Source organism: Notothenia rossii, assembly GCF_949606895.1.
Source record: "Notothenia rossii genome assembly, chromosome: 9".
Taxonomy (NCBI): Eukaryota; Metazoa; Chordata; class Actinopteri; order Perciformes; family Nototheniidae; genus Notothenia; species Notothenia rossii.
In genome coordinates this window covers 20,122,209-20,146,233 of record NC_136907.1, presented here as the reverse complement: position 1 = coordinate 20,146,233, position 24,025 = coordinate 20,122,209, and the positions used below count along the sequence as shown (strand labels likewise).

At 39.9% G+C, this 24,025-nt stretch overlaps 4 protein-coding genes across 11 annotated transcripts in view; 1 reads left to right on the top strand and 3 right to left on the bottom strand.

The window, feature by feature from the left end:
• LOC307019829 (RPA-related protein RADX-like) overlaps positions 1-1,596 on the bottom strand; it is a 5,735-nt gene extending 4,139 nt beyond the window's left edge. Inside the window, 3 exon segments of the mRNA XM_079650934.1 lie at positions 53-284; positions 376-518; positions 746-1,596. Coding sequence (XP_079507060.1) covers positions 53-284; positions 376-518; positions 746-1,319 — 949 coding nt within the window. The 5' untranslated portion in view covers positions 1,320-1,596.
• Positions 1,597-2,121: 525 nt separating this feature from the next.
• Positions 2,122-12,060, bottom strand: ncf1 (neutrophil cytosolic factor 1). The gene is made up of 12 exons (XM_079648215.1): positions 11,392-12,060; positions 8,918-9,012; positions 8,321-8,401; positions 8,127-8,202; positions 6,053-6,218; positions 5,877-5,935; positions 5,509-5,631; positions 4,954-5,061; positions 4,753-4,870; positions 4,482-4,595; positions 3,747-3,922; positions 2,122-3,243 (listed from the first exon to the last, which is right to left on the bottom strand). Exons 2-12 carry the CDS (start codon positions 8,987-8,989, stop codon positions 3,080-3,082), a joined length of 1,257 nt encoding a protein of 418 aa, XP_079504341.1. The 5' UTR covers positions 8,990-9,012; positions 11,392-12,060; the 3' UTR covers positions 2,122-3,079.
• Positions 12,061-14,213: 2,153 nt separating this feature from the next.
• The window catches only part of LOC307018121 (uncharacterized protein), a 34,225-nt gene continuing 24,413 nt past the window's right edge, over positions 14,214-24,025 (bottom strand). For 3 of the 8 annotated variants that reach the window (XR_013802333.1, XM_079648217.1, XM_079648216.1), the window contains one exon: positions 14,214-16,168. Coding sequence is in view for 5 of the 8 variants with exons in the window: in XM_079648217.1 (XP_079504343.1) it covers positions 15,543-15,947 (405 nt within the window). In the remaining 3 variants the exon portion in view is untranslated. Of the gene's footprint in view, positions 16,169-22,171; positions 24,006-24,025 lie in introns of those variants that run through there. The other 5 variants (XM_079648220.1, XR_013802334.1, XR_013802335.1 and 2 more) reach the window with 5 other exon arrangements.
• Positions 16,298-21,200, top strand: LOC307018117 (uncharacterized protein). The gene is made up of 2 exons (XM_079648211.1): positions 16,298-18,614; positions 18,973-21,200. The coding sequence occupies exons 1-2, from the start codon at positions 18,218-18,220 to the stop codon at positions 21,048-21,050; spliced, it is 2,475 nt and encodes an 824-aa protein (XP_079504337.1). The 5' UTR covers positions 16,298-18,217; the 3' UTR covers positions 21,051-21,200.

Genomic DNA, 24,025 nt, shown 5'->3' with positions numbered 1-24,025 from the left:
GATTTCTTGGGAAAATACAAATAAAGATATGACATTTATGCTTGTGCTGTACTCTGGAGTACCCGCCCTGTCAGAATAAATGTGTACATACCTAAAGAGTGAAAGGTCTTCATTTGGTGATGGTCCATTTGCGGGTGTGAGCGGTTTGAATAACTCTGCTTTAGGGAGTAATTTTGGATGTACAACACAGTGCCTACGCTCAGTTTCTGGTAGAACTCTGGACAAAGTTCATTCCAAAGCACGAGGGACATCGTGCCACTCTGGTCAGCAACTTCAAAGTATGCCTGAAATATGACAAAGACCCAATCTGTCACAGCATGATAGTGAGATCCTGTTCATATTCGTGTTACTAAAGCTCAATTAGTTCAAACTCACCTGGAAGGGATAATCAATCTTGAGCCCAAACTTGCCATAGTACCTTAATCTGGATTTGTGTATGATCTTCACTAGGAGAGGCAGAGGTTTCCATGTGTTTCTAAAGCATGACTCCAGACTACTAAGAAGAGTAATATTGGAAACTGTTGAAAAGAAGACATTGCAGACATCACATCTTGATTTACATTATAACAAAGTCAAGCGATCCTGTGTATTTGACTATTGGTCAGACAAAACATATTCTGAATGCTCAAATATTTGTAGTGACATTTCCATTGATCATTTTCTTCCAGCCCTTAGTGGTGTATACAAATGTAAGCCATGTTGTAAATAGAGCAGTGTATGACAGGGGGTCATCAGAAAGTCTCACCATCCAGCACTGTGTGCGATGAGGGAGACCCTGAGGTCCAGATGTCCCCCTCTGTGTCCTCGTTGTTCCACAGAGACAGGTAATGTTTGCGGCTCACCTGGAGGGGAACATCACTTTGCAGCTCCACACTCCTCTCCATGCCTTGCTTTACCAGCATCGGCAGAGAAGCGACGTCCTGTATGCGGGGAAGGAGGGCAGACCTCTCTCCTCCACACCGGAGCTTTTCAATACAAATGTAACCGTGTCCCAGTCTCCTCTCGCTGTAAACAAACGAGCACTGTGTGATGCTCACGTCAGTTCCAGTCCTCAGGGTGTTAGAGTGCACCAGGTGATTTAAAGCAGGGTGAACAGAGCATTTGGCCCGCCACACTCCGTCAGTGACCGTCACGTCGTAGCTGTCGGGCTGCCCCTCAGGCTGATCGGATAAGTACCGCTGCAGCGCGATGACAGCCACCGGAGCCTCGATGCTCACTTTCAGACATTGTGTGGAGGAAAGCCGCTCCAACGTCCTCTGGAGGAAAGACGCTTCAGAAAGAGCAGTGCCAGCCGAGGAACAAGACGAGTTATCTTCCATCGTATGTATGTCAACTAGTTATCGAAATATGTCATGTTAGCTTGTTGGCTAACTAACTTCTTCCTACCCTTATTATCATCAATGTCTTAACTGACACAGATGAATAAGTAATGTCAGATAAATGGAAAAGTATATTTATCTTTCCACAACTATTTAACAATACAATATTAAATATGTATCTGTGTCGTACAAAGTCGTCACAGTTACCGTTGGTCAAACGTTATTTACAAACAACGCGGGTGTATCCTATTCTTCGTTGGTTTTACTGGCAGACTACAGATCAACGTTTCGTTAAAGTGCATGACTCCATCTACTGTGCCGGAGTGTTAAAACACTTTTTGTTTTGGCCTTTACTTGTAAATTATCCTTTTTTCTGTGTCTCTGTATATATATGTGACACTGTATCCTTTATTTTTCCTGATAAATTGAACGATCAAGTGATCCTTTATTGTTGAGTAAATCCTCCAACTTTTAAATATAAATAAACTGTGTAAAAACCATAAACTGTATAGGTTAAAAACCAAAACAGACAGAGACCATTTTTCTGCGCAATAGTTAATCTTACTTTTGATGTTACTGTTATGCACGTTTGCTTCAGTAAGGTGTTGAATACCGAACCTCACTTGTAATGGGGAGTTGCTGCTTTAACTTAAGTAAATAATCTCAATAATGTTTTCACCACTGACTTAATTGTATGATCTGCCAAACAGAGTGAGAAGACCAAAGCCTCATTTCTAAATAATGCTGCAGGTTGTTGACTTTGAGGCTTTTTAAAGACTGACCTAAAAGAAAGGGACAAATGTTTTGTTTTTTATATACATTTATTCAGCAAATAAATAACAAGATAGCTTTATAGATGCTGGGAAATAGATCAAAAATATTCTTCACAGGTCACAAACAGAACATATCATTATAATCAGTAGAAATACTTTTATAACACAGCAACCAAACAAATTCAGCTTTTTCTAGACATGTATCTTATTCATAGCTTCTTTTTCTTGCAGTGCGAATGTGAATCATAGCAGCCAGGTAAAGCTTAACAAGCGCGGTCATTTTTGGTTTACTGTCAAGACATAAAGCTGTGTGCAGAAGCTTGAAGCGGCCACGATGGAAGAGAAAATAAGAGCTTCGCAAATTGTGGTCTTATTTAGTTGTATTAAACCAAGACTTAATGATTACACTTTTTCTGGAGATATTAAATTCAGTTTTTTTCAATGATCTGGTCTTAAATGAATAGTCTGACACATTTTATCAGTCAACTTGAGGGTTGTAAAATAAATGGAAGCAGCAAAGTTAGAATTAGACAACTGTCTGTCACCTTGTTCTTCTTGATATGACAACCAGATGGTAGCAAAGTCAAGATTTTTCTAAACTTGCACAGTGTGACATAAAGGATATCTCTGGAGATACAAAAAATCCTGTGAAAAAGATTAACATACAAGTATTGTTTGTGTAACAAAGCCTGATTAAAACAATGAGCCACACTGTTGCACATCATGACAGTCGAACTTCACTGGATTATTTTACCATAGTAAAGTTATAAAAGTATACATTTTAAAACATTTCCTCCCACATCAATTTACAGAATTTACTTTAAGGTAATATGACTTATTCTCCACTCAATTCAATAACCTTTTCCCATGACCGCCTGCATCTCCCTCTAGGTTTTACGATTGCATTTCAACTGTCTGCCACCAACTTAGGCAACAAAAAAAAAGTGATTTCATTGTAAATTTCACAACATCGAGTGACTTCCGGTGCTATTTGGAGGAGCCAGAGTTTGACCTGTGGATGCTGACTCTCTTGCAGGTGTTGTCGCTGCAGCGCTCCAGGATGAGCTCCGGACTGGGCCGGGGGGGGATAACCGGAGCATCCTTCTTCAGCTCGCTCTCTGAGCCGGACGTGGACTGCTCGGGAATGTTCTCTGTTTGTAGCAAATAACAACATTATTAGAAGTGTTAAGAGGTTTTGTGGGTTGATTGTTTCAGTGAGTGGTGGAATTTAACTATGTACACTTACTTAAAAATCGAAGGTTCTTGTACTTAACTTAAGTATTTCCCTTTTAGGTCACTTTGACTTCTACCACACTACATCTTAGGCACACATATTGTACTAACATTTACATTAATGATGTAGAACTCTCATTTAGGTGTTTAGATTTCAATGCATAAAGTTTAGTATATTTGTAACAGTTGACTAGATATAATTTAAAAAGCTGAGTATTTACTTCTTCCCCATACTTTTCATATACTTATTTATGTTTTTTTTTTTACATATAACTATAGTGGAGTATTATAACAGCATGGTATCAGTACTTTTATTTCAGTAAAGGATCTGAGCAGTTCCTTCCACCACTGGTGCCGGTGAAGGTATTTCTTGTCTACATCAGGCTTTGTTTGATCGATCTGAACACAACATGAACGTTACCCTGGTTCTTCCTCTCCCTCAGCGGTGACTTTGCGGCGGTCTTGGAGTTCTTGCTGGGCTCTGCCAGGCGGCCCCCTTTCTGCTGGAGGTAGCGGCGGCTGTTCCTGCGGTAAGTGTCCTGGCTGAGCCGCTGACGAGACTTGTTGTGGATGCTCTTCGCATTTCTGATGGTGGATCTGAGACGGAAAATGCCACAGAGATTTGTAAAGGTAAGTAAAGGTGGTGAGTGTTGATGGGGGCTGAACTATTGGGGGGGGCAAAACTATTTATGTTATTTTGACTGATATTGCAATTATAACATGATTCATATTATCAAGGGAATTTATCATTTAGCTTTGTTATTCTTATTAACATTGAATAATACAATAATATAAGACTTTGAGGCTTTTCAAAGACTGACCTACATTCTATGTCCTTGCTATTTGTCCTAAGGAATATTTGATGATTTTTGTTTAACAGAACTCTGCTCATAATAACATAATATTGCACTTGTCCATATTGTGCAGCCCTAGTGTTGATCTCGTGATAGTTTTTCTCCTCCCAGTTTCAACATTTGAGTGCTAAAAAAACATGCATTTTATTCACTATTTTCATTTGACAGCTTTAGTTACCTTACAAATTTGCAGTTACAACGTATTAATGTGGAAAAGTGATTTGTTAAATAGAAAACAATCAATCGTTTGAAGAGTGGAGATTAAAATAAGACAACTCTATATTTTGCGTTCACTGCCGTACCTGCGGGGGGGAGGTTTCTGTCCCTGCAGGTTTGTCCGCTGTGCTTCATATATCTCCCTCTTGCCAGCCTTGTGCAGGAATATTGAAGGGAAATGTCCGGTCTCATCTCCTTTCCTGTAAAAATATCCAGATTTATTTATAAGCACCACAGTAGGATTAATAATTACATAATAGCTGAAGTCCTTCTGTTCCTCCTTGGGGAGATTTGATTTTGTTATTATAAAGATATTATGAATATATCCACATAAATGTCAGTTTGTGTAGACCATACCTGACGACCCACCAGCCGTCCAGCAGTTTGTGGATGACGGCGACGGTTTCCCCGCTCTCCAGAGAGATCTCGTCCTCCAGCTCTGCCTTGTAGGCTCTGATGCTGACGTGCATCTCTCCTGCAGGGACACACAGCACTGTTAAAATGACACACATACTGAAATTACATTATTTAATGAAGAATACAAGGAACACAACTTGCCTTCATAGTCCGGATCAGCCTCCTCTGCTTCATCCGGTCCGTCCAGCGGCTCCAGGTAAGACGCAGGGATCCAGCCTCGATTAGACTCACACTGGCAGAACCACCACCCTGAACACAAGAGCAGCTTAAAACCTGGCCTCATTCATTAAAGATAAACATAACGTAAACATTATTGAATAATAAACGGAGTGTCTTTACTCAGTTAATACAAAAAGAAAGAGGAATTTTGAGTTGACCTCTTAACAGACACAGCGTTTCAAACCATGGTATCAGAAAGATCCCATCATTCAAAGTGAAAATGTGTGGGAAAAGATTGTTTTAGGGCCTAAAACCTGACGTTTCATGCTTCAATAGACCATAATTAACCTGTCAAAATCCTCTAATTCTTAATCAAAGAGTATCATGAATTAGAAGTCAACTTGTTCAGCTCTTCCTTGAACAATTGAATGAATGAGGTTAAAAGTGAGTCATACCCAATAATTAGTATTGTCATAACGTTTTGGAAGGTCTGTTTTGTTTAGGGAAGTTTGGCTGCGGTTGTTTTAGCATTCTCACCGTTTGGATTTTTCTCCACGATTTCAACCAGGTCTCCAGTGTGCAGATTAATCTCATGTTTAGACGTCTTCTCAAAGTCAGCGATCACTCTGTAGGTGTCCAAAATGATGGGGCCAGAAATCTCTGAGAGGTAAAACACATAATTGTCTGTTTTAATAAAAATGTTTAATGTGTATTTAAACAACCCTAATGCTTAAAGGGCAATCATTTGGACAATTTCAAAATGAATCCACAAGCTGTAGCCCTGTAGGCTACAAATAAATATATAAATGCAAAAGAATAAAAATCTAACATCTTTCAATAACCTTGGGAAAGACAACGACAAAAAGACATGTTTTAGCATTTAATACATTTAAAATGACTCTTACCAGAAACATTGCCTCTGTACGACTCCTTGTTCACCACAAAGGTTTCGCTTTTTTTCACTCTGAAGAGGACATTTTAATTGAATTTAGTACTAATTACTGGGTGATTGAGTTTTACATTTGGAAGTGATACATTTCCATGTGTGACACATCCTCTGTAATGTGTGTGTTGTACTGACGGGTTCAGAGCAGGCGGGTTCTCGTCCTCGGGTCGGACCTTGAAGAAGTTGGTGAGCTGTTTGCTGCGGGAGATGTGAGGCGGCAGGTTGATGAGCGAGTGGCAGTACTCCGACAGCGTGCTCTGCCTGGTCTCTGGGGACTTCTCACTGATCAACCACCGTGGAGCTGCAGACACACATATAAAACATAAGTCCCAAGTACAATTTAAATAATACCGACAGACTTATAGACAGGTTTAACTGTGAAAGAAAACACGTTATCAGCAGAAACTCAAGACTGCATTATCAGTTTTAGACTTTATGAAATAGTGTCATTGACTAGGGTTGCAACAGTATAATTTATTTAGAAATCTCAAAAGAGTGGTGCAGGAATGCGTCCTAAAACCTGATAATGAGTTGGCATTTTAGCACTTTAAATTCCCTCGTGTTGAAGTCAGCGGTTTTAAGAACCGTTAGAAGCCTGAAATAACCACAAGCTCAATATCTTTTCCCGTTTTCTACTACAACATAAAATACGCCACTCATGAATGCCCACATTTTCTATGTGTCTTAAATTGGTAGCTTAAATTATAAAACATAATCACGTCAAACACAGTCAACCTCTAGCTTAGCGATAGTGACGAGAATAGCCTTACATTAGTTATTTACTTATGGCGATTCAATTTACGCTTAAAAAGAAATCATAAAAATTGAGTTAATATGTGGGGATTATCTTGTTTATCATTTTATATATATATTGTAATAACAATGAAAATAATGGTGAACAAATTATGTTGCGATGGGCTATTTTCTCTCATTTTACATATAAAATACAAAAGAAAGTAAAAGTACCTCAAACTTGTGATGGAGTAAATGTACTTTCCACCACTGCTTTCACAAGGTGAACATTTCCAGACATGTAGGTTGCATCAGGTTTGGGGTTTTATCACTGTGTCTCTTCTCTAAACTGCAACCGGCTTGTTTTGAAATGTAGCTTTCACAATGGGGAATGTGTGCAATTTGAGTTCTGTTTTTATTTGAATCAACGCTGAACAGGAACAGAAAACAGACCTGCAAAAAGTCCATGTTTCCTTTTTGACACCTGTCTCATTTAAAAGTGAAAGCAATAAGCAAATATGATAAGGTTTCAAGTTGAATGCATCATGATTATGGATGTTAACATGGAAGTAGTTAGCATGACTTTCTACCTGTCACTATGATAACATGCAGTGGTTGTAAACATGCATAAATAAGTGAACTGGCATAGTACGATGAAGTGCATTTGATAAATGTTCTTTAAATTTGTTTTGTTGGTTTGTTTCATTCTCAAGTGTTTAGATTTCAATGCATAAAGGTAAGTATACCCATAATGTTACTTGACTATGTGAGTATTTACTTCTTCCCTGTACTCTTCATGTACTTATTTATGTCTATTATTAGATGTTTTAATGTTTAAATATCTTATTTATATTTTGTACTTTACTTATGTTAAATGCTGCGTCACCATCAGGACAATCTTTTCTAGCTCCAAGCTCATATGAATAGATAAATGATCAGTGTTTTTATTCTGTCCAACATACAGGGCAGAAAAACAGTCCTCTTGCTCTTTGTCTGAGCTTTTGTCTGGCTACAAATTCAGTATTAACTTCTACTGACAGCTGAAAGCTGACGAAAAATCCCTCATTTTGACATCAGTGATTTCAGCTCTATTGCAGCTTTCTGTTTTGCTTCAACAATTTGAAAAAAGGAGAAGTGTATTGGCCCATAATATTTGTTTAAACACCACAGGTGCTTCCTGAAAGAAGATTATAGCAGGCAGAGTGTTTTTAACTACAATTACTCTTGAAATACCTATTGAAGCTACTTCACAATTATATAATTTTGTTGTCTTTTAATAATAGTCTGTGATTATATATGTTGTTAATATATATGTGTCAGATGTAGTTCAACCTCTGCACTCTGCAGCTTGTCATAACATACAAACTAAGCTGAATAAAATCCTACAAAACTTAAATGTAAATAAAAAGCCAAAAGCAAAGAGAATCAATCTGCACTCTTTGACCTAAAATAAAAGGAAACATTATAATTATTTTACCTGGTAATGACGGAATTATTCTGTCCTTCTTTTCTATTTCACCAGACTCGATGGGAAACATCTCCTTCAGGGACTTCTGCAGCCAAAACATAAACATTTCCGATTCAAAAATGTAATTTATTTTTTATTAATACTTCAATGTTGAAATGCAAAAGTCCACAATGCTTTTATTTTGTAGTGAAGAAAGATCTTACATGGAAGGTGTGAATCTCAGGATACGTTCTGTAGATCAGCTTCTCTGAGAGGTCGCTCCATTTCACCATCAGCATGTACACCTGCACATATAATCTCACATGTAACGGCTAAACCAAAAACAAACCACTCAAAAATGAAACTGCTGATACACAGGGATACATCCAGTGTCCATGCAAGAATATAGCTTTTACTATATATTTTCTTATATGATATTTTTATTTTTCTATTATCAAAAGGAAAAAAACATGACTTTTCCGTTGCCTCATCCCACATCAACCTGTCTTCCATGAAATCACGATTCACCAGGTGTCTAAAGCTAGCTTCAAAATAAAAGAATAAACTTCTCAAATTAATTTAAATAATGACACTAAATAATTATGAAACTACCATACACTAAAAACGGTGAGAAAATAAACGTTTGACTATTAAATAATACAAATCAATGAATAGCTCCAACATCAGATGACATTAGATATTATTTCAAAAAATTATCTTTTTTTAAGACTGAACTTTGCTAGAATGTCTCTAACTTTGTCGATTTTAAAAGGATTAGTAGCGACTTTAGCAAAGTAATGGTTAATAGTTTTGATCCTTACATAGTGCTGACTCGGGAATGAACGTTTCTCAAAGCCAAATAGCTCCACATGCCTGACGTAGCTCGCCTCCATGATGAGAATCACTGCACTGACAACTGCAATAAAAAACAACAGACGAGGCTTATATAACTGTGTGTGTGTGTGTGTGTGTGTGTGTGTGTGTGTGTGTGTGTGTGTGTGTGTGTGTGTGTGTGTGTGTGTGTGTGTGTGTGTGTGTGTGTGTGTGTGTGTGTGTGTGTGTGTGTGTGTGTGTGTGTGTGTGTGTGTGTGTGTGTGTGTGTGTGTGTGTGTGCAAAATGTCAACACATCACGAGTCAGTTCCCCTTTACACGTCTTCGAAAGTCCTCTAACTTCACAGAGAAAAAGGAAACACTTTCAGCTTTCACTTATCAATTGTTGAATTACTATTGATATTGAAAGTGAATAATAATAGCAATAGTGGGGGAAACTAAGCACATTTACTTAAGTACTGTACTGAAGAACAATTTCAAGTTTCTTTACTCCAATATTTCCATTTTCTGCTATCAATATCTGTAACAACTGTTGTTTGTGTCACTCATGGGCTTTCCGCTAGGCAAGGAAAGAGGAACACATGTTAAAAAGAAACACAAACAAACTCACAGGACTAAACTTCCTCCATTGTAGCTACCGAGGAAAACACAAATTGTGGTTAGTTTCTTTATTTAATTAAATATTGAGTCGGCACTGATACAGATGTAAAATAAAAATATAGAAATGGATTTTCAAAAAATCTGATAGCTGTTACACAAAGAGATCAAATCATCTGCTTATTCATGTTTTCCAGTGAGGTTTATATTTATAGAAATCAGATGATGAGCCATCATCAATGAGACATCCAAAGTCACATTACTGAATGTGACTGATGATTCAACTTATATCCAACACAACCAGCAAAACAAACACAAAAAATACAGAGAAAAAAAGGGTTTTATTTGCATAATATACTTATTTTTTTACTTTTAAGACATTTTTAGGCATGTTAAAAAGATCCCTAATAAGAGCTAATCAATACGGATATTTAAAAAATGTCTTTATTTTTTATATCTAGTACTTTATTAATTTATAAACACTTATAAAGTGTCTTTCGGTTTTGGACTTTTGGTCAGACAAAACAAGACGAGACATTGGTCTTTGGACTTCAATGTGCCACCCATTTCTTGTATTTCTTGTTTTTTTCTGGCAATTAATCTATAAATATATTGGTAAAAACAGGTAAACCGCTTGTAGGTTATTTGTTGTTGTATTCACAGTAATCTCTGTTTCATGCAAACATTGCATGTACGGAATTGTATTGTTACCGCCCCCTACAATGATAAATGAGTAGTCACTTGGCTTTAGCAGTCAGATTTCCTGCAAGAGGAATAACTTCAGTGTGTTTAACACTGTGGTCTCACGGCTCCACCTCGTGGCAGTGCTGTGCGTAACAATCCATAAATCCAGCAAAATGGTGGAAATTCACACATATTCGTGTAGGGTTAATGAACTTGTAAAATAGAGTTAGCAAATTTTCTTAACTGAGGGATCTTTTTCATGGAGAGTGATTTTTCTTCGAATGCACACATTTATGATTCCAAATTGTACATGTTGCAGAAATGCCAAACGAAATATTTAAACATTATCATTAAGCTATTGTGAATATGCATTAATTTCAATAAAAACGGTCTATTATCTTAAATCAGCATATAACCTGTTGAGTGTGCAATTACATTAAAATGTTTAAAATTGCAGACACATGCATTCATTTACCTGGTTTTGGGATGATCTCTTTTTTTCTTGGCTTTTTAATCAGGAGAAACATTTCACGATATTTGTTTCTCTTTATTCTTCCATGGTTTGAATGTTTGTACCATGGTTTGTACACGCATAACTAGCATCATTCATTGCACATCTTACCTTAGATACGTTTGAACCGAGATATCTCACTCCGCTTCAATTTGACTTTACCACACATAAGCAAAAATAATTACCCGATCATGTGCATGTTATTCGCATAATGGCAAAGTGCCACAGTGAAGCAGGTTTTGTTCAGTTTGATAATATCCACATGTCTACCCTACTTTTATAATTTTCAAATCATAAATCTAATCAATAGATTTATGATCGATGGATTTATGATTCGAAAATTATAAAAGTAGGGTAGACATGTGAATATTATCCGGCTGAACAAAATGTGATCTGTCTCTTCAATTTGTGTCAACCACAGACCTTATTTCGAGCTATTTTCCAAAATCCTATGGAGAAATTGCATTGTTTTTTCCCCGAAGGAACCGGAAGAAGTTTACTTCCGGCTTTTAGGACGCGTCACTGTTGCAATCTAGCAGCCATGCATGTAAACGTGACTTCTTTTTCCTTTAAAATAAAACTAGTCGTTGTGTTGTTACATGCACCGTTTTTAAATACGACGATAATATGATAATTTTGTCCACTAGAAGAGACAATTGAGAGGGACTTACCGAGTAGAGGATTGCATTACTTTCTCTGATGCGTCACTGCTGGTGCTTGAGAAACTTCCTTTCTCCTCTGGTAAGTGAAGTATTAATGCTAACGAAATGAATAAAACAGAAGCCACAACATCGGAGAGGTTTTTTTTTCAATTGAATTATTAAAACTAAATGTTATTTGACATTTTACAAAGTTTAACACTTGACAATGTACTGTTTTAATATAAAGCCACGTGTGTCAAATGCTAGCAGCTAAGGTTAACGTTAATGCTAGTTTTGTCAATGTAACTAATCGAGGTTTTAGATGCGTAGCATTTTGGTTTAATTCAAAACAGAACTAGCAATATCTTTTCATCAACAGCTTTTACAAAACTTCGAGGCGAGCACTTTCATAATATATTTTTGATGCTCATTGCTGGGCAGATAGGAAGCACAACTGCGTCCTCCTCGGGGCTAATATAGCATGTTGCTAACGGAATCGAGCATGAGTTTCAATAAAGGGTTGAGTAAATAATTTGACACCCCGGTTTTTTATTTAAAGCCACGTCTAACTTATGTAAGCCAAATGTGAACATCTATTAAAATTGAACCATTCCAACTAGATCATTGTTATACTGGACAACGTTCACAACCTTCTATTTTTTTATATTGCTGTCCTTGTGCTAGACATAAAGCTAATGTCAAGACTTGGGTTTTGTCAAGTCTTACCATCATATTACACTCCACTCATAGTGTTGTTATTGTGGGTTTTATGTACTTAAATGTACTTGTCATGTACATCTTTCACCTGATCTGTCTTGGTACGTAGGTGGTCTTGTTCGTAATATTTTATATTTATCTATTCAATTACGTCATCAATTACGTATATGGCCGTTTCCGTAGTGTGGTGCTTATCACGTTCGCCTCACACGTGAAGGTAAGCCGTGTATACCCATAGAAGACTTTCTATTGGCCAGAAGCCTCTTCAAAAGAACGACGGTTCGAATCCCACCTGATCCAAACAAAAATCCCCACATTCGGTTTCAAAATGTTGCTCATTATACACAAATACTACATTTATCTTTTCAAACGTTTAAATTTAGAGTTGAAACAGATATTTGGAGTTAGATATGAATTATTCTTTCTTGCTGCTTCTTACAAGTTATTTTAACCTTAATATATAGCAATCATAACAATAATAACACAAATAATGATATCTTAATATTAGTAATAATAGTGTTTTATATAATTTTTTTGTATTTTTACTTATAAACATGTTTGAAATATGTTGATTGTACAGATGTTTACAGAGAGCATATGAGTGTGCTTAATTCTTCTTTCTATCACTATTACTTCCTCTATCAAGTAAAGACAGTCACAGTGATGCATTCAAGATCATTTATTCAAAAACAGCTGAAACATCAAATATAGGAAATAATTAGGGATGCACCGAATATTCGGCCGCCGAAAATTATCGACCGAAAATGGTTAAAAAGGCCCTTTCGGCTTTCGGCCGAAAGGGTTCTAGCACCGAAAAAATATCACCGAATGTCAGAGAACAGGGTTACGTTGGTAAGCTAACATGTATTTGTGATGACGTAATCAAAACGCGGCGACAAGCCCGGCGCGCGACCATGCTCGCGGCTGGCTCACAGCCAACATGTCTGCCGCTTGGAGATATTTAAAAATATCAGAGAAAGAGGCGCGGATTGCGATTTGTAAAACGCGTTCAGCTGACATTTCTCGAGGGGGTGTAACTGCAAAGACTTTCACCACTTCGGGATTACTCCACCACTTGAAATCAAAACACCCGGACAAATATGCGGAGTAAGATCAAATCACAAGCACTGACAGCGAGAGACTGTTCAGCGCTGCCTCTCATGTGCTTGATGAGAAGAGGAACAGACTTATGGCTGATAAAGCAGAGAAGCTACTGTTCATTAAAAATAACCTCCCACTTTTCCTTAATAAGTAGACAAGGCTGGCTTATCATAAGCTTATCTAGTTCTACATGTCTACTCTATACCCACTTTCCTGAACAATTTTTATTGTGAGTTATAATTCACCATCTCAGGTTATCATTAGGGGGAAATGACAGCAGCACAGTGTTCAATATATTGTACTTTCGGTATCTAAATGATACAATGTTGTTTACATTGCTCATGAGGACAGACCACCTTATTTGCAGATTGTTGAAATTGTAATTTAATTTGTAATTGATTGTGGATTTTGTATCCAGTTTTTACTTTATGTATCTTTATACAATGTGTACTACTTTGCTTATGAGGACAGACAGCCTTTTTTACAGATTCTTGAAATTCAATTGTAATTTCATTTGTAAATAGTTACATTCATGTGGATTTATCCAGTTTGCAGTATTTGTATACATGCACTTATAGGTGCATTTGTTGTTGTTGAAGGCCTGGCTGTTACAGTCTGTATTTACACTATTTTGTTGTAGGCCTACTGGCCTAGATGTTTATGCAGTTTTAAAGCACCTTGGCTTTGTTCTGAATGCACTTTGTTGTAGTTATCCTACAGAGAAAATAAAATGCACTTGACTTGGAATTAATGTACTGTATGCATTCAAAAGTGCCGAATAAATGTTTTATGGACCCATAATAGTGATTATTATTTAAGTTAAGTTTTGCCATAACCATTTATTTTTCCATAATCAGGCAGCTGAACAACATTGGTAAAAAATGTATACATTATATATATATATGTAAAAAATGTATACATTATATATATATATAATTAAATGATTAAATGATTAATAGAAATATATATATATATATATATATATATATATATATATATATATATATATATATATTTCTATTAATCATTTTCGGGCATTCGGTTTTCGGCCAACTGTTTCCTATTTTCGGTATCGGTTTCGGCCAAGAATTTCCCATTCGGTGCACCCCTAGAAATAATATAAATATAACTACAGATATATAAAAAATACTGAAAACACAATACAGAGAGAACAATCAGATCCTGAAAAAATAATTGAACCATATTATATTCTTTGTATTTTTGGACTATATGATATGTTGTATTGCACCTTAATATTATAATTTAGAAGAAGATAGTGTATTGTTTTGTTATAGATTTATTTGATATCACCACCATCCATTATCTGAAATGTTTTTCACCTCATGTTATTGTATGGTTACTATTCTGCATTCTATTCTCATTTTAGTGATTTATACCCTATTACTTGGTATTTGTTTTTTTATTTATTGTAGTGCAATAATTATATTTATTCTAGTATAGTATATAATATTCTAGTGCAGGCCCCAGCACCGACAAGGTTGGAGTGGAGGACCTATAGAAATCCCTGAAATGATTATTATTCTTTATTATGAATTGAGTTTTTTGAGGGCATTAACCAAAACTGTTTTGCTATTGGCAGGAATGTCAGGACGGTGAAAAGGCTGATAGTTTAGGGGTCTCATTTTTGTTGCAGGCAAAACGTCTTAGTTTGTATGTTAATATGAAACTTAGTAGACCCAGGAAGTGGTGCATGCATGTGTGTATGTAAGGGTAGGTTAGGGCTTCCTTTTGTCTGCAATCCATCTGTCCCTTTCAGCATCATAGAAGTCCGACTGCTGGAACTCCGGCCACGTCATCTCCTTCTCCATGCCCTGTGCATTATATAAGGAGAAGACTCTGGAGGGGCAGTAGATATACATCCCTGGGCAAGTCAGAGCTAAGGGGAAAGGAGGCACTGGGCAAGTCAGAGCTGTAAAACAAAGTAAAACATCATAGTTACATCAGATAAAATTGAATAAAGCTCTATGACTGCTATAATACAGTGACTCAGATATCCATACTTTCATCGAGGACAGTGTCTCCCTGCGCTTCCACAGGGGCCATATTATGTGGTGATGAATCTGGGATGATGAGATACAAACAGGCAAGTGACGTATACACATCGAAATTAAGAAGCGGCATTTAAGAAGTTGTAGAATTTTGAAGGAGACAGATTCAACATCCCCCTCTCCAGCTCCTTGTCCTCCTCCATCACTAGGAGATTAAAGAATAACATTTATTATGTCAATGTCATGTTCCCCTTAAAGCAGTATTTGCATATTACTGTGAGCTGACCTAGAGTGCTGGATGTGAGAGTGGAGGTATCTGATGCAATCCAGCCTTCAGCAGGTGGTGGACAGGACTCAGCCCTCTGCTGCCTGAAGGTTGTACATCTTGCTGTTAGTGATGCACTTCACTCCTAAAACAAAGGCAGCATAACCATCAGCCCTGCTATCCCAGATCTGCTTACAGGTGTCTTTGGCCCTGGCTCCAAAGCCGACAGTATGTTCCCCCTCTGACGCCACTGGCGGGGCAGGCTTCCTGGAGCACAGGTACTTCCTCAGATCCTGAATTTCCTGGAAGCTTCTGGCGTAGTCCAGAAACGACAGCCGGCTGTCCTTGCTAGGCCCTTGGGGGATGAAGGTCCCACCTCTCTCCTCCTCGTCCACCTTGTCCATCAGGTAGAGGGTGTAGCCAACGTCATTCTCAAGGAGCCACCTGTACAGTTTCCCCTTATATTTTCCGAACTGTAGCACGTACTCCCCCATCACCTCGAGTCAGTCGGATACATCCCCTCCCCTCTGAAGGACCTCAGTGAGAGCATTTGTCCTCACATGCTCATGCTTCTGAGGGGCAGACTTGTCCTGAAGGGAATGATTTTTTTATTCTCATACCCTCCTCTGAAGGGTCCTGTCGCAGGTGGCAAGATGAACCCTTCCTGAAGGATACTCATCTTTCCTGGGAAGAATATGGTTTTCTTCATTATCTCCTGCACACAGTAAAACACAATGCAAAATATGTATTAAGAAGGGCAAAACTCATCATACTGTTATACTATCAGAATTATTCATTTCATTCATTCACGTTAACCAGGATTTGTATCGGTAACACATGTTACAGAGCTGCCAACATACACGATTTTGGCGTAGCAGATACGATTTCCAGGCCCTAATTACGCCGCTACGCTTGACTTGAATATCCTACGCATTACCTAACAAATCGAAAAATGAATCGGTGAGCTGGCAGCCTCGTGCATGTGTTGACATCCAACCAGCACTAAAGCTCACATATAAGCCGTTTTATGATTCGTCCCTTGCGTTGGCAAAGAGCCAATAGGATCGGCTGTACTTCTTTTTTGTAATGCCCTCACTACTGTTACCAGGATGCTATGCTGTTTTGGCTCCCGCTGTTGATGAAGAATTCTATTCATGTAGACCAGTGCCGTGCGGTGAGGTTCGTAGCTGGCTTTCAGAGTCAGATAGGCCTATGTGAAAAATATGTGAAGTCAATAGAGTATATTAAAACATACCCGTACTTTTTGGACTATAAGCCGCGCCTTTTTTCCCATTTTTCGACGCTGCGGCTTATGTAACGGTGCGGCTAATCTATGGATTTTTACAGCTAACGGCCAACACCTTTAACTCTATGGGCTCTATGGCCGGTCCGCGGACCCCCACCTTTAAGCGGCGGGTTCCAGCAGGAAAAGCTGGAGGTCGGAAAAGAGTGAGACAGGTAGCGCGCAAAAGTAAAAGTGGAACCGAGAGTGGTACGAGAGACAGAACGAGAGCAAGACAGACAGACATTACGAGAGCGAGACAGTTTGTCCCCGTACCACTGGTTGAAAACCGCTGCTCTAGATCACTGCCGGTACGTGCGCTGGGAGCGCACCGTTTAATTTTGAAAGTTGAAAAGTTTGTGTGTCTGAAACACTATGTGATACAGTACAGTTTACACAGCACAGTACATGTTCTGTAGCTACTATTGCAATAAATGCTAACACTTGAATACGTTATGCAAATATGCAACTTGTTTGTTGAAATGTTAATAAATGGGAGCTTCCTCAAACAGCCATCTCTTTCCCGACAATCCCCTCTGTGCACGAACCCTTACATATGGTAATTAAACATTAAAACACCTGCGGCAGATTCATCGGGGTAAATCATTATGGTTACATACTGTTACATATATATATCGGGGTAAAACCATCAAGCATCTTTGTAACAGAGCAGGGAGGCATTATACAGGAGGGGATATTTCCTCACTAGCATCTTTGTTACAGAGCAGGGAGGCATTATACAGGAGGTGCTAATTTCTCACTAGCTCCGCTAGCCTTTCTCTTAAATTCAACGGCGCGTGCCGTCTAACATAGACAATCACACTGTGACTGGTCGATCGAGTTATCTTCTGTCCCGTCGTATGAAACAAGCATTTTAGCTCAAGCAATGATCTCAGTAAATCGGGACGTGAAGTGATTAATGGAGTCTAGTGTCCAGGCTTTCGCACGCCCTCCTCATTGAGACAGAGATAGCCTACTGTTTGCCTCCCCTCTGCTTTTTCACCGCGGGTTTATGTCAGATCAGCAAGACTACAACACATAGGCCTACCTAAAATACATTACCTACTCAATGGATAGAAAGGACATAATACGAGTGTCTACAAACATTTCACAGACAATGAGAGAAAAAGGCATGCGTTTAATCCAGTTTGTGAGGGATTGCTCAATCTGACGTGAGGCGCCGCTCTTTGCTGCCTTACCCCGCTTGTCTCCTCTCTGTTTGAACCATAGACTGGTTTGAACAGGTCACGAGCAAATTCAGCTATTTTGGTTATAAAATTATTTAAGATAATTGGAATCATACAAAAATTACATTTATAGCACAGATAAGTAGAAAATATTAATATCTGTTTTATTTCATTATATAATTTAACATATGTGTTGTGTTTTTATTATCTTAATTTCTAATGGACCAATGATAATTCGTGAATACACTATGCCCGCGAAATCGCGGAGCGAGCTGTCAGTTGAAGTCTATCAAAAATGGATGGTGAACGTACTTGTCCTCCGCCGAAAAAGCGGCGAATTTCTGAACAGCGCTTCAAGCTAGAATATAACGCAGAATGGCCGACCATCACCCGGTCGAAGCTGGACGACTTCCACGCTTACTGTATGTTGTGTAAGGCAGATTTTAGCGTGAGGCATGGGGGCCGACACGACGTTGAAAAGCACACCAGGACTGCTAAACACACGTCATACAAGGCGGCAGTGGAAGCTACAAGGCCCATCGCGGGCTTCTTTACGGTTGACAGTGACACCAGTGTCATAAATGCCGAAGTGCTCGCTGTGGACTTTCTGGTGGAACACAACATCCCGATCGCGGTGGCCGACCACATCGGGCCACTGGTGAAAAAGATGTTTCCGGACTCGAAAATCGCTGGTAAGGCTCAAATGACAAATAGCCTCAATTCATCTCAAGCATTCATAGGCATAGATTTATATCTGTATACTGTCACAATACACTCTACAATCTGTACAGACTAGCCTATATAAAACAGTTACAGTACTGCCCTGGTTGATAATCTGATTTAAATCTTGCAAATTAATGATTGCTAATTTATACTGATACTGTATCATTCTGATAAACATTTTTCATTTTATGTAAAGGTGAAAAAAAAATAGCCTAGGCCAACTTACTCTACAGAGGATTAATATCATGATTGTAATTCTGCAATTCTGTGTAATCTAGAGTATAATCATGATAATACAATTCAATATTTTTGTGATTGCAATTGCAGGAAAGTATGGGTCTGGTCGCACAAAGAGCAGCGCCATTGTTGGAGCCCTTGCCAAGGAGGATGCGTCTGTGATCACGGAGGCAATGAGGACAGCTCCATACTCCCTAGCCACGGATGGGAGCACTGACTATGGAGACTGTAAGCTGTATCCTCTTGTTGTGAAGTACTTTGATCGAGGACTTGGGCGTGTTCTGACAGTACTGCTATCTTTGCCAGAGTGTCATGAGGCATCTACTGGGCAGAACATATTCAAACTCATTGACAATGAACTTGAGAAACGTAGCATATCCTGGGACAACTGCATGAGTTTTGGGGCAGATAATGCCATGGTGATGCAGGGACTCAAAGCTGGCACGGCAGGCTACATCAACAAAAAAAACAGTGCAGTATATGTGCTGGGATGCCCGTGCCATCTAATTCATCTAGCTGCAGAAAAAGCTGCTGCTCAGCTTCCAGTGTCCATTGAAGAGCTGCTGGTGGACATATACTTCTACCTAGACAAATCCAGCAAGAGGAAACAGGGACTGAAGAAATTTCAGGATCTGTGTGGAGTGGAAATGAGAAAGATTGTTAAACATGTAAGTACGAGGTGGCTCTCTTTAGATAAATGCATCGCCAGGTTGTTGCAGCAGTGGCCTGCATTGCTGCAATACTTTGAGTCAGAACAGTCTGGGCACAGCAGCAAGAACAAATCCACGCAGAGCAGCAGCAAGGACAAGACCACGCAGAGCAGCAGCAAGGACAAGACCACTCACAGTGTTAGCAAGGACAAGTCCACGCAGAGCAGCAGCAAGGACAAGTCCACCCACAGTGTTAGCAAGGACACATCAACCCACAGTAACGGCAGCAAGGACAATTCTCAGTTTGATTTGGCAGGCTATCTCTTTCGCCAACAAAACCTAGCCAAATTCAGTCAGGGAAAGAAAACACCAGCAGCTGCAACCACACAGCCCAAGACTGCAACGGCAAAGCCCAACACATCTAGCGCTGCACCCACTCGGCCCAAGACATCTAGCACTGCACCCACTCAGCCCAAGACATCTAGCACTGCACCCACTCAGCCCAAGACATCTAGCACTGCACCCACTCAGCCCAAGACATCTAGCACTGCACCCACTCAGCCCAAGACATCTAGCACTGCACCCACTCAGCCCAAGACAGGGGCACAACAGAGAGTGCAGAGGGCATGTCAACATCTGCAGGACCCAACATTCCATCTTTACTGCTACTTTCTGAGTGCGGTCCTGCCGATATTTGATGAGGCCAACACTCTGCTGCAGCTAGACAAACCCTGCATACAAGTACTACACAGGACTTTGACCACACAGCTGAAGAATCTCTTGAACCGATTTGTGAAGCCTCAGGTGATTAATGCAGCTGCTAAGGTTCACCAGGTACCATTTAGGGAACCAAGCAACCAGAAGAGCAATGAGACCTTGTTCATTGGGCAAAACACCAGAGACTTCATAGCAGATCACCCTGAGCTTGAGGAGCTGCAGCTGGCCCAGGTCTTCAGCGCTGTGCGGGCATTCTACATGAAGGCTGTTGAGTACATGGTGAAGAAGTTTCCCTATGATGACCCAGTGTTACGGAATGCTTCTGTGGCTGACATGTCTGCACGGGACAGCGCAGAGTTCAATTCTGTGAGGTACTTCACAGGCAGATTCCCCTGCTTGAAGATGAATGCTGAGGAGATGGACAAGCTTGAGGGTCAATTCATGACCTACCAAACCGATGCTCTGCCAGAAAGCATCACCAGCTGTGACAGACCAGACACACAGTGGCACCTGATGAGTCAGCTGAAGGATGGAAATGGCCATCTCAAGTACCCTTTACTCTGCAAGGTAATGCTGGCTATCCTCTGCATCTTCCATTCCAATGCAGACTGCGAACGCATCTTCAGTCTTGTCACAAAAAACAGAACGGAGTTCAGACCTAGTATGGGAATGGAGACCCTGAGTAACCTCATTACCCACAAACAATTCATGGTGGCAAAGGGGTCTGTCTGCTACAAGCAGGCGTACTCCAAGACAACTCTTGCCAAGGCCAAGTCAGCAACCTATGACCATCTAAAGTGAGAGGTTGATCAGATGGTCATGTCACAGCCAAAGGTTCCCTTGAGTTGAACTCTGTTCTAAAAAAGGCTGTGTACAGGTTTTTCATGTGTTATTGTTCAGTATTGTTTCATGATGAATTCTGTTCGGTTAATAAAAATATTTTTTTGTGTATGTTGGTGTTTAATTGTGTGCAACAGTACAGGGAAAAGGAGAAATTATACACAAAAAATTTACTTTGCAGAAAAACATGTCCTAATATGACCTAGATTGCATCTCAGAGCATGTAAAGTCTCTGGCTTCTGATAAGATAAGATAAGATAACTTTTATTAATCCTGTAAGGGAATTGCACATGTTATAGCAGCAGGGTGATAGGAAAAGGAATAGGGAACTATATATACATACAATTTACAGTAAAATAGAAACAGTTGAATACAAAAGATAAATAGAAATAAGTAAAGTAAAAATGAAATAAGGGGGCATTCTGGGGGCTTCGGCGGACCTCGGACCCCCCGCCGGAAAAAAAATTGCCTTCCTCCGCTCGGCATGCTACTACTTTCTATAACACAATGTTGGCAGCTCTGATGTTATATTACATGATCAGACCGGCAGACAAACAAACAAACAGAGGGGCAGGTGGGCAGGAAGAGTCATTATGTATTGCCCTGTCAATGTGAGTGAACTCACTTTATTTCATGTTTAAATTCATTGGGATTTGTAATGACTAGGTAACAACTTTTCTATTACATGAACAGACAGACAGAAAAGCAGATGGGTAACATCTTTAGCCATAAAATAATAACAAAAGTATAATAGAAGATAGCAAAACAAAAGTTTTAAGACTGAATACTGTAGTATTTACCCAATTAAAATGTACTGTAGTAAGTAGAACTGCTGCAATGAAAAGAGTCAAATAATGACAGCTCTTTTGCCATGTGTAATGAGTAATAAATCAGCTGCTGTGAACGCTGACATTTACTGTAAATACATGACGTAAGTGTAACATTAGCTAACAAAAGTTACAGTACCTTAGCGCTAACAACACACAGAGTTAAAGACAATCTAACAACTAACAACTATTGCAAAAACAGTGTAACAATATCATAAGTGTTAATTCAGTCGTAGAAAAAGAAGCCCCACTTACGTTTGATAAGTTTGACATGATATTAGAACGAGAAGTCGAATTATGTCGGTAATGTCGTCTCTATCTGTAAGATCCTGCTGCTGTTGCTCCGTCTCTCACTCTGTCACTGGAAACGGGGTCTCCTTACTTCTACCAAAAGGGTGCAACAGCACCCCCAATTTCTCGCTTGTGGCCAGAAATATATTGCAGTCACAGTGTAAGAACTACCATAGAGAATGAATGGTAAAGTTAAGAGAGTTAGTCCTTAATATACGCGGTCCCCGCGCGAAAGGTCCCCGGTTCGAAACCGGGCGGAAACATAATTTTCATTACGGATCATTATTACATTTATGTAAAGTTACAAACTGCTCCCTACCTTTTAATTTTTTTGTATAGGTTTATTAGAGCAGTGATAATACTTTATATGTTTCATTCTATGTTTGTTATATTTTGTGTCCCTCACTATAACACATACACACCTGTGTATTTGACTAAATATAACTTATTAGGTATTCTTTTTGTGAGATTTGGCCTAAATGAAGAGTTTCCTGAAAGCATCCCGGTTACGGACTATGTTCTCATTCATAACACTCCGTTCGATGTCTCACTATGGGATGCGCCTCATCCGCGGAGCAAACAGAAGCATCAATCTCATTATGCCAATCCTGATTGGCAGGTGATCTTGACGTCAGCGTCAGGGAATCCACCCCCTATAAGTAGCTTGCGCTACGCCGCATGCGTCATTCAAACACCTCTTCTCGCTTCAGAGCACATCTCTATATCGGTAGCCGGGCTAGCTCACACAGTCCACAGACAGAACCAAGCTAACCAAGCTAACTTCGGTCGACGGGCGCTCGCCGGCTACTTTTATATATACTTCTGCAAGAAGACTGTCGGTACTAACATACCAGTTAGTACCACATTCGACCTCACCTTTTTTCTTTTCTCCGGAAATCGAAAGGTAAGGTTTTGACTTCAAGCTAGCAGCACACCACGTTGCTAGCTTGTCTCCCTCGCTATCGACACCACGACGGCGAGGACTTTTTTTTTTCTTCTCTTCTCACACCAGAGAAGAAAGGAATTCAACGACTATTAACACACCAGTTAATACTCTTTGGAAATAAATCTACACCGTCGCTTTTCTCCGGATTAAGGACGGGTTGGAAGATTTTTTCCTCGGTAACTGTCCTGTTGAGAGCGGGCCCTCTCCACGCCGTCACCATGGCGGGCAAGATGGACGCCTCTCTCCCTCACACCAGAGGAGTCAGAAACTCGGTTGCTCGGCTCTGCGACTGCGGGTTGAAAATTTCAGGCACAGACACACACCAGGTCTGCTCGTCCTGCCTCGGGCTGGAACACGCCCAGGAGGCTATTGACAACCCCAGCTCGTGCGGACATTGCTCCCGCTTCACCCGAAAGAGCCTCCGCCGACAGCTAGCGCGCCAAGCTAGCTTGTCGAGAATGGACCTCCTCATGTACACTGATGCGCCGGATGGCTATCAGGACACGAGGGCGCCCACCGCTAAGATTGAACCCCGCACTGTGTCGGTCTGGGGCTCATCTACAGCGGCAGCTGCAAAACCAGAGTCCCGCCCTGTGTCAGGCTGGAACTCGGTAGCGGCTTGAGACGTGAGATTGGGGCCCCACGCTACACCAAGCTGGGGCTCCCAGCTGGACCTCACAATGGCCGCGCTCGCGGATGATGTCCTGGAGTCGAAATGCGTGGAGAACGAAGAGGATTCCTCTGAGTTCCTACTCTCTGACTCGGATGTGCAGGAAGAGGACATCTTCACGCCATCAGCTCAAGCTGCAATGCCAGGAGCGATGGCTGCTCCCCGGGCGATAGCACACCAGCTTCGCCCTGTCTGGGTATGG